This window comes from Rhinoraja longicauda, chromosome 26 (genome assembly GCF_053455715.1).
Source record: "Rhinoraja longicauda isolate Sanriku21f chromosome 26, sRhiLon1.1, whole genome shotgun sequence".
NCBI lineage: Eukaryota > Metazoa > Chordata > Chondrichthyes > Rajiformes > Arhynchobatidae > Rhinoraja > Rhinoraja longicauda.
Genome location: NC_135978.1, coordinates 12,542,858 through 12,559,512, shown reverse-complemented (window position 1 = coordinate 12,559,512; position 16,655 = coordinate 12,542,858). Strand labels below are relative to the sequence as shown.

The 16,655-nt window shown below is 40.2% G+C and overlaps 2 protein-coding genes across 2 annotated transcripts in view; both read right to left on the bottom strand.

Annotated features, from left to right (window-relative positions):
* The window catches only part of LOC144606213 (LIM domain kinase 1-like), a 53,349-nt gene extending 51,952 nt beyond the window's left edge, over positions 1 to 1,397 (bottom strand). The window contains exons 1-2 of the mRNA XM_078422100.1: positions 1,112 to 1,397; positions 489 to 585 (exon numbers count right to left, since the gene is read on the bottom strand). Coding sequence (XP_078278226.1) covers positions 489 to 585; positions 1,112 to 1,169 — 155 coding nt within the window. The 5' untranslated portion in view covers positions 1,170 to 1,397. The remainder of the gene's footprint in view (positions 1 to 488; positions 586 to 1,111) is intronic.
* A 7,752-nt stretch (positions 1,398 to 9,149) lies between these two features.
* LOC144606566 (uncharacterized) overlaps positions 9,150 to 16,655 on the bottom strand; it is an 88,732-nt gene continuing 81,226 nt past the window's right edge. The window contains exons 40-43 of the mRNA XM_078422825.1: positions 16,490 to 16,531; positions 13,946 to 13,993; positions 12,354 to 12,413; positions 9,150 to 10,893 (exon numbers count right to left, since the gene is read on the bottom strand). Coding sequence (XP_078278951.1) covers positions 10,847 to 10,893; positions 12,354 to 12,413; positions 13,946 to 13,993; positions 16,490 to 16,531 — 197 coding nt within the window. The 3' untranslated portion in view covers positions 9,150 to 10,846. The remainder of the gene's footprint in view (positions 10,894 to 12,353; positions 12,414 to 13,945; positions 13,994 to 16,489; positions 16,532 to 16,655) is intronic.

The window sequence follows — 16,655 nt, the reverse complement described above, 5'->3', positions numbered from 1 at the left end:
CTATGTAGACACAAATTACTGGAGTAACTCAGCGGGTCAGGCAGCATCTCTGGAGAGAAGGGTCAGGCAGCATTCTCTCCAGAGATGCTGCCTGACCCGCTGAGTTACTCCAACATTTTGGGTCGACCTTCGATTTAAACCAGCATCTGCAGTTTTTTTATCCCCTACACATGATACACTTTGTTCTCAATACGATCGTTTTAGAAAAAAAGGCAAGGTTTAATATTAATAAAGTACTATATTAATATAGCAATATATTAAAGTATATACTATATTAATATATTAATATAATACTATATTAATATAGTAATATAGTACTATATTAATATAGTACTATATTAATATAGTAATATAGTACTATATTAATATAGTAATATAGTACTATATTAATATAGTAATATAGTACTATATTAATATAGTAATATAGTACTATATTAATAAAGTACTATATTAATAAAGTACAGTACACAAAAGGGTAGGGTGCCTACCTGAAGCAGGCGTTGTGCCAGTCTGTATTAAGAGCCTGGAGGTATTGACCATCATAGATGGAGCGGCCACATCCCGCACAGCAAGGCAAACATCCCCCTGTAACCCGAGACAGCAAATTAACACACAGTAAGTGAGCGTCGCCCAGTATGTGTGTGCCTGTCTCTCACCCAGGCAGGCCCAGCACACACACACACACACCCACAACAGTAGAAGGCCTGGGAGGGCAGCTACACCCACACAGACACAAAGCATAATGCCCGGCAAGGCCATCCCCATGCGCTGTGCTGCAACCGTCCAGACATTGGGTGACTGTGATTTATTATAATGTGTAGCCTGAGGGAGGGGGGGGGGGGGAGCATGCAACTGGGAAGCAGCACAAACATCAACACGCTGGCGGGTCAGGGCCACGCACAAAGCAGCCTTGGCCTTGGCCCTGGGGGTCCTGGTCCTGGCCCTGACCACCAGGCAAGGCCGGGCAGCGACCCGCTCACATGCAGACGAGAGCGGGGCGGTGGAATCAACAAAGTGCACGGGCAGAGCGATGCAGCAAAGTCGGCGTGAACAGTCACAGGCAGCCGCACGCAGTCCGTGCCCGTGCCGTGCCGGGCCGTGCCGTACCCACCCTCCTCCTCTCCCATCCGATCGTCCCTCCAGGTGCAACACAGCAGCATCAACCACATCCAACGCCCGGCAGCCTTGACACCGCTATATGGGAGCGACAGCGAGAGCGGGCCGGACAGGCAGCAGCCTCCACTTTCCTCACTCACACGGGACTGGCTGGCTGGCCGACCGACGACTGCTCCGAAGAGACTCTCTCAAACTGCACACACCCCCCCATCCGGCGCTCAGCCAGGACACGCAACGGCGTAACTCTTTGCAGGAAAAAATAGCAAATGCAATTCGCACAGTAAGCAGGCACAGTGCACGCTTGCAGACGGTGGGGTAGGAATAGCAATGCAATCCCGCTGCACATCGAATGTGCACTAGAACACACCCCCGCGACACTCAAGTGCACACGAGCGCATCCACTGCAGCACTCCAGCTGCACACTGGTGCACCCCCTCTAATACTGTGGCTGTGCACTCTGCATCTGTTGCAGCGTCCAGATGGACACTCGTGCATCTCATGGATGCACGCTGATTAATTGACGAACCCTGCCTGCACTGGAAGGTCAGAATTTAATTTCCACGTTCACACTGGTCAATTTTTTAATTAAAAAAAAAAATTCAGTCGAATATGTACTGCATTATGGACACCTGCCTGGGCATCCTACAAAAGTCACACAAATAAATAATTTATCACACTGTAAGTCCAGTAACACCACTAAGCACTTTGTAATGGGGTCACGGTGTAGTCAATTAGTGAAAAGTGCAAGATACTGCCCTTGTAATTGGCTTGTCGAAGCAGATGGTAAACAAACAACAATACAACCTGGACATGTTCAGCTGCTTCTGCTTAATGCAAATAAACATGAAATCCGTGTTAACTTGATTGTTCATAAGACAGCTTGGTCGGCATGGGCAAGTTGGGCTGAAGGGCCTGTTTCAATGCTGTATGACTATTATCATACAATTAATGAGAAATAATTATGTAGTACTGCAAAAATACTAAAGTGCAATAATGGAATAACCAAACCAGGCAGTGTTAAAGAGTAAAGAGTATGTTTCAGAACCTCCAAGAAGAGGTTGTGATATACGGCTCTTGCAGGCCAGCGAGGTCACGACACTTGACCTGTAATGTTGCCATTCTGGAGGACAAGTGGTGTACTGGAGGCAAGCACCAGTGTGTTGATTACTATGGCTGCTAGTACAGTGGGACCATCTTCGGTCCCAGCAGCCGTTGAATTATCACAGTATGCTTCCAATCTTTCAACTGAAGAGTACGCACGATATGTTCAAAAAGTTTCTGTGATTGGTATCGACCCTTGTTTAGTGCCTGAAATAGAGAAATCGCGTGATATTTCCCAACTTCCAGAACTCAATTCCATGGACATCGTGGCACACCTGATATCAACGGCGAGTCCATACACGGCAAATAACTTCCAGGCATACAAGTCATCGGAGGCTTACAATCAATTTGCAAATGGTTGGTTGCACGACACAAGTGTATATAATCCAAATAATCGTCCACAGTTACGATTGGTTTGTGGAAAAGCTTTCTATCATTTGTTTATGCTTTTCGGAAGTTTTTAATCAGATTCATAAGCTCGTTCGCAAAACTTTTAGTGACGTTTAATTTTAACGGATAGAAAGTGTACTCGACTATAAATAAACATTTGGATTTTCGCGCTAGTTTCCACGTAATCGGAGCTACACTCACCCGGCTATTAGTAATATTTGATGCTTGAAATAACCGTTGCATTTGTTGTATCATAACAATCTGATCGTCCACGATATTCTTGTGCTTTTTTATTCAACTTTGTGTGAATACAAACTATCACAGGTAGTTGCATATTGAGTTCAAAATAATAACCCCCATGGAAAAAAAAATCCCCCAAAACAGTAAACTGCATGGGAAAAAAATTAATTCTGGCATTCCTTGGCTTGTAAAATGTAATTCAAAACCCATGTATAATTTTGTAGGCCCCAAGTTCAATTATGTAAAAGATTTGTGAATTTTTTTCTGAGAAATTTTCCTTCAGATGCCTTGTCTTTTTGCATGTAAACACGCCCACTTGTGAACCTTGGTAAACAAATCATACGAACACGGGAGAGAATCGCCATCAATAAATTTAACCTCATCACTCCCGGCGTCTGTCCAGCGATCAAAAGCATAACAGGGCAACTGGCAGCAGCATTACGACTGTGCTTTTCAATAATACCCACATGAATTAGAATGCACCGTATCGCATGCGAAAAGATACGGTTCAGTATACGGGTAAATGAACGGAGACTCTGTATTGAGCTACTGCATGGACATGGCGTGGTAATGATTTGCGATTGATTCAATGTTTTATTGAGTTTGGGAATTGATTTTAAGAAATTGTTAACAATTTTACAGCCGGTATAGTCACTTCTAAAACTTTTTAGATACCAAAGGAATCAAGAAAAAACACCAAAAAAATGCCTTACTGTTGATAAAATGCAGTGGACAAACTCGATAATTCGCGATCATTTCCATCTTGATATCTGCACAGCTAAGGTGTGGGTCAATTCTGTGGGTTGTTAAGCATCGGCAAGGTTGTGGGTCTGGAGTTGGATTTATTCACCCTGGGTAAAGTCGGCAGGTGTTCTGGCATGAAGATTGTTAGTGCATCACCTATGTTTTTACTGCAGTTCAGTAGCCATTCTCTATGACTGGATGTAGAGAGGTTGTTTCCACTAGTGGGAGAGTCGAGGACCAGAGGTCCTGGTCTCAGAATTAAAGAATGTTCCTTTCGGAAGATGAGGAGGTGTTTCTTTAGTCAGAGGGTGGTGAATCTGTGGAATTCATTGCTACAGAATGTAGTGGAGGCCAAGTCAATGGATATTTTAAGGCAGAGATAGATAGATTCTTGTTTAGTATGGGTGACATGGGTTATGGGGAGAAGGCAGGAGTAAGGGGTTAGGATGGAGAGATAGATCAGCCATGATTGAATGGCAGAGTAGACTTGATGGGCTGAGTGGCCGAATTCTGCTCCTATCACTTATGACCTTTCTTCCAGCTTTCTTCCTCCTTCTACAATCAGTCTGAGGAAAGGATTCGACCCTTAGAATGTCCTCCAGAGATTTTGTCTGATCTGTTGAGTTACTCCAGCACTTTATGTTTTTGCTCAAAATTCCAGCATCTGCAGTTCCTTGTGCAGCTCCTTACCTTCTACTTGGATGTTGGAGTACATGGGACAACTCTGTTTCAACACTTACAAACCCTGTATTGTACTTTGACAGCCCATTGAATCTCTGGTTCATAGTGAAACCTTCCAGTCTGTCAAATTCCCCTGTCTGAAGGTGCTATCCAGTTCTTCTATGAAAGCTCTGAATGATTCTGTTTGGCTCTGAGTTTCCAAACTATTCTGCTTCAAAAATCTTTACCCTCACTAAAAAAAAACTTTATCTTGAATCCTTGAGTCGTTTGCTAACAAGAACAATTTCCCTTTATTTTTCCTACTTAAACCAGCCTTGGTTGCAGGTAAACTACGAAAATCAAGTTGGTACTGGAGCCCAAGAAAAGGAATATGTAGAGCAGCTATGAGATGGCCAATAATATAAAAGAGGATAGGAAAAATTTCTTCAGATATATAAAGAATAAGAGAGTGGACATAGGACTGCTGGAAAATGATGCTGGAGAAGTGATAATGGGGAATAAAAAACTGATGGATGAATTGAATATGTTTTTTGCATCAGTCTTTATGGCGGAGGACACCTGCAACATGCTTGAAATTCCATAGAGTTTGGGGGCAGAAGTTAGTGGACTTGCTTTTCCTAAGGTGCTTGAGAAGCTGAAAAGTCTGAAGGTGGACAACTCACCTGGACCAGATGGACGACACTCCAGGGTTCTGAAAGAGGTAGCTTTAGAAATTGTGGAGGCATTCGTGGTGATCTTTCAAGAATCACGAGAGTCAGGAGTGGTCCCAGAGGACTGGAAGATTACAAAATTTACTCTGCTTTTCAAGAAAGGGAGCGAAGCAGAAGAGTGGAAACTATAGGCTGGTTAGCCTGACATCAGTGGTTGGTAAGATTTTAGTCCATTATAAAGGAGATTTATGAATACTTAGCACATGATGAAATAGGCTGAAGTCAGCATTGTTTTCTGAAGGGGAGATCTTGCCTGACCAATCTGTTGGAATTCTTTGAGGAAGTAAAGAGCAGGATAGACAACGGAGAGTCAATGGATGTTTACCTGGATTATCAGAAGGCCTTTGATAAGATGCCGTGCGTGAGACTGCTAAAGAAGATGAGAGCCCATGGTATTAGCGGTAAGATATTAGTATGGATAGGTTGGGTAATGGCAGAAGGCAAAGCGGGAATAAAGTGGTCTTTTTCTGGCTGGCTGCCAGTGTCCAGTGGTGTTCTGCAGGGGTCTGTGCTGGGGTTACTACTCTTCACCTTGCATATCAATGATTTAGATGAGGGAATTGAAGGCTTTGTGGCCAAGTTTGCAGACGATACAAAGATAGGTGGAAGGGCAGGTAGTGTAGAGAAAAGAGGGACTCTGCAAAAGAACTTGGACAAGTTTGGAGAATGCGCAAATAAGTGGCAGATGGATTGCAGCATAGTAAAGTGTGCAGTCATGCATTTTGGTAGTTGGAATAAAAGCGTAGACCATTTTCTAATGGGAGAGGATTCAGAAATTGGAGGTGGAAAGGGACTTGGGAGTATTGGTGCAGGATTCCAAAAAGGTTAGTTTGCAAGTTGAATTGGTAGTAAAGACGGCAGATGCAATGTTGGCATTTATTTTGAGAGGACTATAATATGAAAACAGGGATGTACTGCTGACGCTTTATAAAGCATAGTTAGATTAATGTGAGCAGTTTTGAGCTCCATATATGAGGATGTGCTGGCTTTGGAGAATGTACAGAGGAGATTTACAAGAATGATCCTGGGGATGATTGGGTTAACATATGATGAGAGTTTGATGGCACTGGGGTTTAAAAGGAAGAGGGGGTCCTCAATTAAAACTTACTGAATAGTGAAAGGCCTGGATAGTGTGGATGTGGAAAGGATGTTTCCACTAGTGGGAGAGTCGGGCCAGAGCCTCAGAATAAATAGTCATACCTTTAGAAAGGAGATGAGGAGGAATTTCTTTAGTCAGAGGTTGGTGAATCTGGAATTCATTGCCACAGACTTCTGTGGAGGGTGTCATTGGGTATTTTTAAGGCAGAAATTGACAGATTCTTGATTAGTAAGGGTATTATTATTATTATTTACAATGTACTATGTTTAGATATTCTGTTGTGCTGTAGCAAGTAAGAATTTCATTGTTCTATCTGGGACATATGCCAATAAAACACTCTTGACTCTTGTCAAGGGTTATGGGAAGAAGGCAGGAGAATGGGCTGAGTGGGAAAGATAGATCAGTCATGATTGAATGGCAGAGTAGACTCGGTGGGCCGAGTAGATTAATTCTGCTCCTATGACTTATGAACTTATGAAAAGCTTTGTTTTGCATGTTATCCAATCAAATCAGAAAATACTGCACATAAATACAAACAAGCAAAACTCAATGTGAGAGAGGGGTAAAAAGGGATAATTGATTTAGACTAAGGACCCTGAGAAATAGCTGACCCGACTGTGCTCGGCTAGATAAGAACCGCAAGAACAAATGGTGACATTCCAAGGATAAGTGTTAGAAGATAACCAGAGAACTAGGAGAGAGGGCAAGATAACCAGAGAATTAGGAGAGAGGGCAAGATAGCCAGAGAACAAGGGGAAAGGGCATGAACTACTCTGTACTGCGCCTGCCTAATAAGATAAATGAATATTACAAAAACGCCCAGCATGACAAGATGTCTCATTTAAATGGACATGCGATGTATGATGTGGGAGGCAACAGGGGCGGTGCCGGTAGATTGTGCACCTCAGTGCTCCGATTGGAAGGAGCCCAAAGGGGAGGAATTAAAGGTGTGACAATTGTAAATTGATGTGAATAAAAAGAAGGGATTTTCCCGACCTCGGTGTGTCTCGAGAGGGGAGGCACCCAACTCTGCAGATTTGCAAATAAAATATACTTGTTTCTCTAGATTGTCTCGAGCATCGTGATTGTGAGCACTCACATTTGCATCTCACACTCAAGCACAATTGGTTAAGCAAAGGGGAAGATACAGAATGCAGAATATAGTTCTCAGCATTCTAGCGCAGACTAGTTCCAGAGATAAAGTTCGATGTCCTCATTGGGGTAGAGGTGAATTGGACAGTACCTGGCTTATGGAAGGACGATTCAGAAGCCTGATAGTAGAAGGACAAAAAAATAGTTCTTCGGTCTGGTGGTGCACATTTTCGAGCTTCTATATTCTCTGTCTGATGGGACCAGGGAGTAGAAGGAATTACCAGGTTGGGGCAAGTTTTTGATTATGTTGGCTACTTTTCTGAGGCAGTACAAAGTGTAGATGGAGTCAATGGTGGGGAGTGTAATCTGTGTGATGGACTGGCTACATCCACAACTCTCTGAAATCTCTTGTGGTCTTTGGCAGAGTTTTTCCCAACCAAACTGTGATGTATTCTGACAGTATGCATTCTATGGCATATCTGTAGAAGTTTGTAAAGAGCCATTAGAGACATGCCGAATTTCCTCAGTGTTCTGAGGAAGTAGAGGCAATGAGGTGCCTTCTTGGATGTCGCTTCAAAGTGCTTGGTCCCGACAGATCATTGGTAATTTTATGCCAAGGAACTTGAAGCTTTGCACTTCAGAACCATTGAAGCTGATTGGGGCATGTACTTCACCACACTTCCTGTAGTCAATAACTAACTGATTCACTTCACTGAGGGAGATGTTTGTCATGATCAATCTCTCGAAACACTTCATAATGGTGGATGTCAGATGGTAATCATTAAGGCACACCACCTTACCGTTCTTTGGCAGTCGGATGATTGAGACCCTCTCAAAGCAGGTGGGAATCTCAGAATGGAGTAGGGGGAGGTTAAAAATGGCCTCAAAGTCCTGTCAGCTGGTGCACGCAAGTTTTTAGGACATGGACAGGAACACCATCCAGGCCAGTTGTTCTTCTACTGGTGTGCCACTGTGCCACTACATGGGGGTAAGCACAATCATCTTCGATCTCCATCTGGCTGGGTTGGATGAGGATCTACAAGGAATTTATGATGAAGGTGGAGGGAGGGTAGAAGATGCACGCTCTCATTTGCAGTTGGTAAATCAGAATAGATTGAGGGATGAGGGGCAAGTAGAAAGCTGAAGGAAGTTACCATCACCCTCTGCTGACCACCAACTCTGTCGCAATCACTCTAATAATGACTGTCCACTCCAACTGTCAGATATTGCAGCCACATCAGCCTACTGCTTGTTTGCTGTACCGCCATCGGTGTCTCTTTGTCCACGAAGAGAAAGAAGTGCATTTGGGAGAATACTATAATGCGGTTTGAATGATGTGCTGAGGGATCGTGGGTTCCAGGACCTTAGTTCACTGAGAGTGCTTTTAGATAGGTACATGGATATGCAGGGAATGGAGGGATATGGATTGTGCAGACAGATGAGACTAGTTTATCTTGGCATCATGGTGGGCCGAAGAGCCTGTTCCTGCGCTGTGCGTTTCTGTGTTCTATATTTCTGAAATATATGAATACGATCTTATTTCTGGGTTAATCTGTTCATTTTGTGTTATTGCAGGGCCTACCTGTGAGCAAGTTACCCGTTTCAGTTCAAAAGTGATTAATTGGCTTTAAAGCAGTGTATATTGGGCTTAAATAAAAAGGTATAAATGATAGTTCTCTTTCACTGTTGCAGGTTTTCTTGCGTAAGCATTAACCATTTCGTAGCTGTTTGAAGACCCTGTCAGGAGGGTAGGGGTTGCTAATTGTACAGTTGTGTGTTATTCATTCATTATTTAATGGCTATTCACAGTTACAAATACAGAATAGTGGATTGCATTGGTTTTAGCCACATAAAATGAATTGTAAGAATTGTGCAGAAATTAAAGTTTTTCCCATTCATTCTGATGTTGTTATTCAGTGTTCAATGATTTACTTACTAAAATTAAAGTAAACAATTTTTTTTATTTTAAAAGCAAGTACTGAATTATTATTCATCCTGTATTTGAGTCACAGAGTTTACGAAGATACAGTGGATGGTCATTACACCAAATCTGAAGCAATGCATTAATGTAACAATGTTTATTACAACAGAACCGATGTAAAGTATTACATATGACAGCATAATTTCAAGCAATCTCATTTATTAAAAGAGTTGCAGGACAAAGTGGTGAGTTGCAATAAAAGTAGAAACTGTTCAGCATTTGCTTCTCTGAACACTTAAGGTGCTCATATCAAGTTGCTCTCCGCACTATTTTCAAGAAAATAGAAAATCATAATTTTCACCAGAGTAAAAACAGAAAAATAGAGTCCAATAAAGTGGAACCAGAGGAGAGGATCAGAAACCGGAAGGTATAATAGATTTAACAGGTGTGGCTTTGGTGGGCTTCTGCATTTTCACAAGTCAGCCAACTCCAATTTGCATGCAATTCAATAATTGTGCATGATTCTGTTCAAATAACCTCTCATTTTTAAATAGTTATTTTCAAAGATGATGCCCAAGATACAATGTAGTGCCACAGGAATTTACAACACCAAGTACAGTGATCAATCTTTTAACAGCAAGACAATTGTTGTATTTCTAATCCAGGAAAAATTTATAAACTGGAACGGATTAGGAAAATTATTCAAATTCAAAATATAAGTAACCTGGATATATGTTATGCAATTCACTCAGTTGGAAGGATTCTGAGGACATCAATAATATACAAATCTTAGTTAAAACTAGCTGTGGAGGTAATTGGATTGTTGAAACGTATGGAGCTCATTTAACAATCCTAATCCTGGAGGTAGTAAAAGTCTGGCCACACCATGCATATGGTGAAGGAATTCATGTTTTCTTATTCTGGGGCAGATTTTCCTGATCCTGAACCTGGGGCTATTGAGTCATACATGTGCAATGGATACAGGAAAATCAGATGGGGAGATAAGATAGCTGGCACTTCATCCCTTGTTTTCTGTGCATATGAACATCAGAAGCCTTGAGTGGAAGACAAGGAAAATCTGTCCTAATGTCTCTCAGCTTGCATAAACTTAAAAATTCATCATATCAATCTCTCCAGGAATATTCTGGCCAGGAAGGTAATTTGGCCTCCATGTGCAAAGTCTTGGTGGCCATGTGCACAAACATGTAGAACTACAATATGTGATAGTTGCATTGGTCACTTCAGGCCCCCATCATCAGTTGAGCCATCATTTGTATGAATACAGCTGCCTCTCTCAAAAATTGATTTTTAGCACCAAATATTATGGTAGGGGTGGATGGAGCTACTACCCAGCTGTATAATCCAGGCATCGCTCACAGTACATTTTGTAAAGCAAAGCCCAAGCAACTGAAAATTAATAACACCATTTTTATAATTTAAAAATACTGGAGACATTGTCACAAAATAAAACAAATCAAGTCAAGGATGGTGTTAACTAATTCTGAGATTAACAGCAAAAGACTCAGCTGTTAACTGGTCCCTAAACTCTTGAAGCACACAACAAATTACAGAGTTTCCTTGATAAAAAAAATCCATTAGATATTGATAACACATGTAGATGAAATGGGGGTTGAAAGGTGTATCTGAGGGAAAGGGATGGAGTTGAGGAGTTCCATTACACACCATCCTTTACATTCCAAATCAGGCAGTAGCACCAGAATTCTTGAGGTCACTTATTTTCCCAATAGTTGGTTATTTTCTCCTTCTGCCACAATATTTGCCCATTGCACAAGGGGAGCCTTCAGAAACACAGAAAATAGAAATTATTTCTAGCTTTGCCAACATCTATAGAAAACAGCTAATATTAAACATTTGATTCCCTATCCTAAAATGGCTATTTGTTATCCACACCAGCATATAGCTCTACTTTTGTTTAAGAATCTATTATGTGGCACAAACACCTTAAATGAAAGCATTCTGAAATTCTAGATGTGCCACATGATCTGGTCATTAATTTTGTTTCTATAACTTCAAAAACCGTAAACAGATTTATCAAACATGATTTCCCTTTCAAAAATCCACTTTGCTTCTGCCAAGCTGATTATTATTTTCTATGTTCCCTGTTACACACCTTAGTGATAAATTCCAACATCTTTTCTTATAATGTCACACAAATTCACCTAAAGTTCCCTGTTTTCTCCCTCCCTTTTTTAAATAGTGTGGTTACATTGACTACCTTTAAATCTTTTAAAACTGGGAATCATGGGAATTTTGGAAGGGTATTCATTATCTCCAGTCATCAAAACTAATGCAAGTCATTAGGTCCTGGAGATATATCAGTCCAGTCCCCTTAAGTACCCCTACATTTTGTTGTCAAGTAATGCTAACTTCTTTGAGTTGCCCATTCACTCTACATCTGCAGATCTTAAATATCTCCAGAAGTTTGTGTCTTCTCAGAAAACAGTTGCACAATATTTGTTTAACCTTCCTGCTATTTACATTCCTGAATATCAATCTCAGTCACAATCTATAGGTGGCCATCATTAAGCTGAGCTAATCAATTAGTTTCACATTCCAAAGAAGAATTTATAGTGTGTTTTTACAATTCTTACCAGACTATTTTACTTTATCTTTCCTTATCAATGACTTGGTCTTAATTGTTCCTTTCTAATATTTTCCAAATCTTAAAGGTTACTACTTTTATTGGCAACATTATAAGCCTGTTCCTTTGATTACAATTGATTATAAAAATTAATGTATTGACGATGTAACTTAAGAAATGGAGTTCAAAAGAGTTAGATAGAGTTAATGATAGGAGGTCAGGGGGTATGGGGAGAGGGCATGAATGGGGTACTGATTGTGGATGATCAGCCATGATCACATTGAATGGCGGTGCTGGCTCGAAGAGCCGAATGGCCTACCCATGCACCTATTGTCTATTGCCTATTGTCTATAAAACCCCAAGCAGAAAATGTAAAGAACAACCTCTGGGAAATTAGTTATTACTAATTAAACTAACTTTTAAGAAAAGAGAAATAGGTATACTTAAAACTGAATGTGAAATGATAAAAATAAAGGCCATTCATTCTGATCAATGGTGTTATCTGTCAGATTTGCTCATTTATGTTGGCTGTAAAATATTTGGAAATCAGTGAGAGCAGAAAAGGTTATTTTTATGTGGAAATTAAATGAATTATATATTCTTATTGGGAAAGTTTTTGCTTTGAAATTCTTTATTACCAAGGTAAATATTCAATACCTGCAGCCTGTAGGTACCCCAATTGTCCAGTTCCAGCTCCATATCCAGCTCTGACTCCTGCTAAATAAGTTATTAGACATTTTCAGAAGAGCACACCAGCCCTCGCATCTCATTTTTATGGTCTCTGAAGAGTGCTGACATCAGCAGTCACATTAGCTTATTGACACAAGTATCAAGTTGTTCAAGTGTAAGTTAAAATACCTTTATAATTTTTATATAATAACATTGTATGGTTCTTTTTCTATATAACCACGTCTTTGCCTGTGCAGTTGTGATACACCCATCTATTGCATGGGTCACTTTTACTGACAGTTGTTTAGTTTGAATTCTGAGTGATCTTTACTTTCACTGGATATGGAATTTTTTTCAGCTAAAAAAATCCAGATCCAGTGAAACTAAAGATCACTGGATAGATCACTGGAGGTTCTTTTTGTGAGCCTATAATTTTGATAACAAATTAGAGAAACATAATCTGAGTTAACACGTGGTGGTGCAAAAGCATTTTAAATTCCAATATAAATGTCTTATTTTAACCAGGCTTCAAATTCTCCTCACAAGAAATCGTTTGCAGCCAGAAGTGCAGCTGTGTAGCCAAATATCCTGGTTATGTTGTGATGTATTTATTATTGCATCATTCATTTGCCTACCAAATTTAGTTAAATCACCAGACTAACAAAAGAGCTCCTTTCTCCTCAATTTGCATGTAATATTACAACCCTGTCCTCAGAAATCAATTTCCACTTTTTAAACCATAATTTCACTTGTTAGCCCCGTCTTTGCTTGACCTTTACACACAGTTGGCAAATGACTGCAGGAATTGCCAATACATTATATCTACAATTATTCCACCATCCCCCTATCTTTCTGATACCTCCCAATGCCGCGTTGTTTTGATGAAGATCAATGTTATAACGTTGCAATAAGATTTACAATTCAGAAATGTGTAATTCAATATAGAACTATATAACTACTACTGTGCTACAGGTACATTGTAGGACAGACTTGAATATCATGCTTATTTTACAGACATATGCCTAACATTGATTGGTATATTAAATGTTTACATTCTGTTATTCAAAGCATTCAAACCGGTTATTTTAGTGCAAATTCATTGAGCAACAGGTCCAAAAGGTTCTTCATCATCATTTTCAATCAGCCAAGTGGCTTATCTTGTTGATATATTAAAGACGGATCAGTAAATTACAGTAGAATCTACATAGATGGCTATCATATCCTCAGCTATGGACATTTTTATTTCTGAAGTATATATATATAACTTACACCCTATTGCAAAGCTTATATGGTATTCAGAACATTTCGTTATAAATACTGCCTGAAGAACACATTTCTTGGTCAACAAGGCTTTGCAATGTAAATATATTTAGTTGAACAAGTAAATTGCACTGATTATGATTTCAATTTCTATGGAATCCTTTTTCCAACTGTACCAAATGTGTAGGAATGAACTGCAGATACTGGTACACCACTTCAAATAAACCTAAACTATTATCAAAATTATCATTGGAAATTCAAACACATTCAGATGTTCTTCATTATGTGCATGTGTAATATAAAATGTATCAGGTTCCTACCAGGTTGATAATAGGGTAGGAATCCACCAGCACCTCTTTGCCCAAGCCCTGAAGAAGAAGCAAAATATGAGAACAATAATGATCAAATAGCCTCTTAAATTGACATGATCAAAACGGTAAACCATTATTTTGTTACCGAAAAGCTCAATGTTGTGAAATATTGATATTCACTGAGGTTAAGATCTTTTAAAAATTGTGTGTATGATGTCATACCATCTCTAGCCAATCTGCACAACGGCATGATATTAGGACACCTCTTTAAATGAATAAAATAGTATTATTATCCACAGTGGATTAGGTGATAGAATTAAAATTCACAATTGCTTTCAATATGCCATTTACAGCCATTAGTTGAATGATGGAAAGGGTGTTTGAATATTAAGACCTCGGACCTGGCACAAAACATGTGGTCTACTGGGCAGTAGAGATCCATGCCTTCCTGAGATCTGGGCTACCGACAGCAGCCACCTCAAGAAATCGTAAAGGTACCTTTGTAAAGTACTCCAAATTCACAGGAAGGATAAGCAAACGAATGCCAGTGTCCTCTCCCAGGCCCATAACCCCAGCAGTGAGGCCCGAGGGCAGTCGACTGCACAGGGCCGGCCACAGCATTTGTATGATCAACACCAGAACACTGAAATGCTCTAATCCAATCTCTGCCATTGAAGAGCATTACCAGGTGGACAAAGGAAAAGATTCAAGGATGTGCTCCAAGCCTGAGGAATGAAACATCCCCACTGACTCCTGGGAATCTGTGGCCCATGACTTCTGAAAAAGAGAAGTGAAGAAGTGGTAGAGAAGAGAGAAAGCAGAAAAAAAGAGACACTTTAAAATCTCATCTGCATTTTTGTTTGGATATAAAAGTTTTTTTGCACTATTTATGGTTATCCTAATTAGTTGGCAGTCAACTAGACAGGCTATCAGAAAGCCCTGTGGACATTGCCCGTGACACAGAGAGGTGGAAGAATTTGGGACCTAGTGTTGGAAAGGAACCATCAATAGGAAACTTATCTGTTGACAGTTACTTGGATTCCTTCGATGGGTGACAAGGACGGTTAGACATCTTCAATAATGGCAAACAAGCCTCCAATCTCTTGAAGAACTGCTTCATTCAACTATTTAGGGAGAATGGTTTGGCATTGTATGCACAGTCCTGCAACATATTGACAGAAACACTCTTTCCCTTGACCAAGTACACAATTAGGTTTGTGATGAGATTTAATTGAACAACAACCAGAAAATGTTGCCCTGCAAAACAGAATTTCTCGGCATTACATTGTTATTATGTCATTAATATTTGGGGAAGTTTGGGGTGTACAAATTAGCTCTCATATTCTTTACAATGTGACTGTGACTATAATTCAAGTTTTCCATTGTTGTAAAACATTTTAGGACATTAAGAAACAAATGTGAGTTCTTAAATGTTGAAAAAAAGTATTCACTGTTAGCTTAAGTACACTCTGTGGATTTTGTGAAGTCCGGTGTTGTCAAACGTTTGTCATAAGTTAACCCACTCATTCCTGGGATCATTCTTGTAAACCTCATCTGGACCCTCTCCAGGACTAGCACATCCTTCCTCAGATATGGTGCCCAGAATTGCTCCCAATACTCCAAATGCAGCCTGACCAGCGCCTTTTAGTCTCTCATTAATAAACCAGATCTTTTCTGCAGCTTTAGTTTTCATTTCATCAATGTTTTGGTGTTTTTAGATCATCAGATGATTTTTCTTGAAATCAATGCCATTTCTGGGAAACATATATTGCTTTTAGTCTTACCTAGTGCTACTGAGAGGAAATGATTCTGGGTGCAAGGGAGACCCTCAATATTCCTGGCTCCTGATGCCAATTTGTAGTTGTATACGCTTGCATACACTTGAATTTAGAAGGATGAGAGAGGATCTTATCGAAACATATAAGATTATTAAGGGGTTGGACACGTTAGAGGCAGGAAACATGTTCCCAATGTTGGGGGTGTTCAGAACCAGGGGCCACAGTTTAAGAATAAGGGGTAGGCCATTTAGAACGGAGATAAGGAAAAACTTTTTCAGTCAGAGAGTTGTAAATCTGTGGAATTCACTGCCTCAGAAGGCAGTGGAGGCCAATTCTCTGAATGCATTCAAGAGAGAGCTACATAGAGCTCTTAAGGATAGCGGAGTCAGGGGGTATGGGGAGAAGGCAGGAACAGGGTACTGATTGAGAATGATCAGCCATGATCACATTGAATGGTGGTGCTGGCTCGAAGGGCCGAATGGCCTACTCCTGCACCTATTGTCTAGTGTGTATTGTAGTTCTATAATTGCTGACTCCCGTGGACATATGTCCAGCAGATGGAGAGATTTCATTGGGGAATGTTATATGCTGCACAATTTGAAGACAGCCAACACAATCCAGGGCAGCCTCCTCAGGTTATGTACTAATATTAGAGAGTCAAACAAGTAGTTTAAGAAAAAACATTATAACAGCACTTTTTTATCTGGGTGATGTCGAAAACCCATTAATTCAAGAGGAACAACTAGAAATTTCCCACTAAAGGAATTTCAATTACCTTGCTTGGCTGCTTTAGCACCAAAATCTGGCTGCACTCCACCTGTTCATAAAAAAACAAAGAGTAATATCATTTAAGGGAGTAAGTTCTTGTAAAGGTAAAATTTTCTCTTATAAATTTGAAGTAGCATCCAAAAAATAACTTTTAATGACCTATTATTCATTGC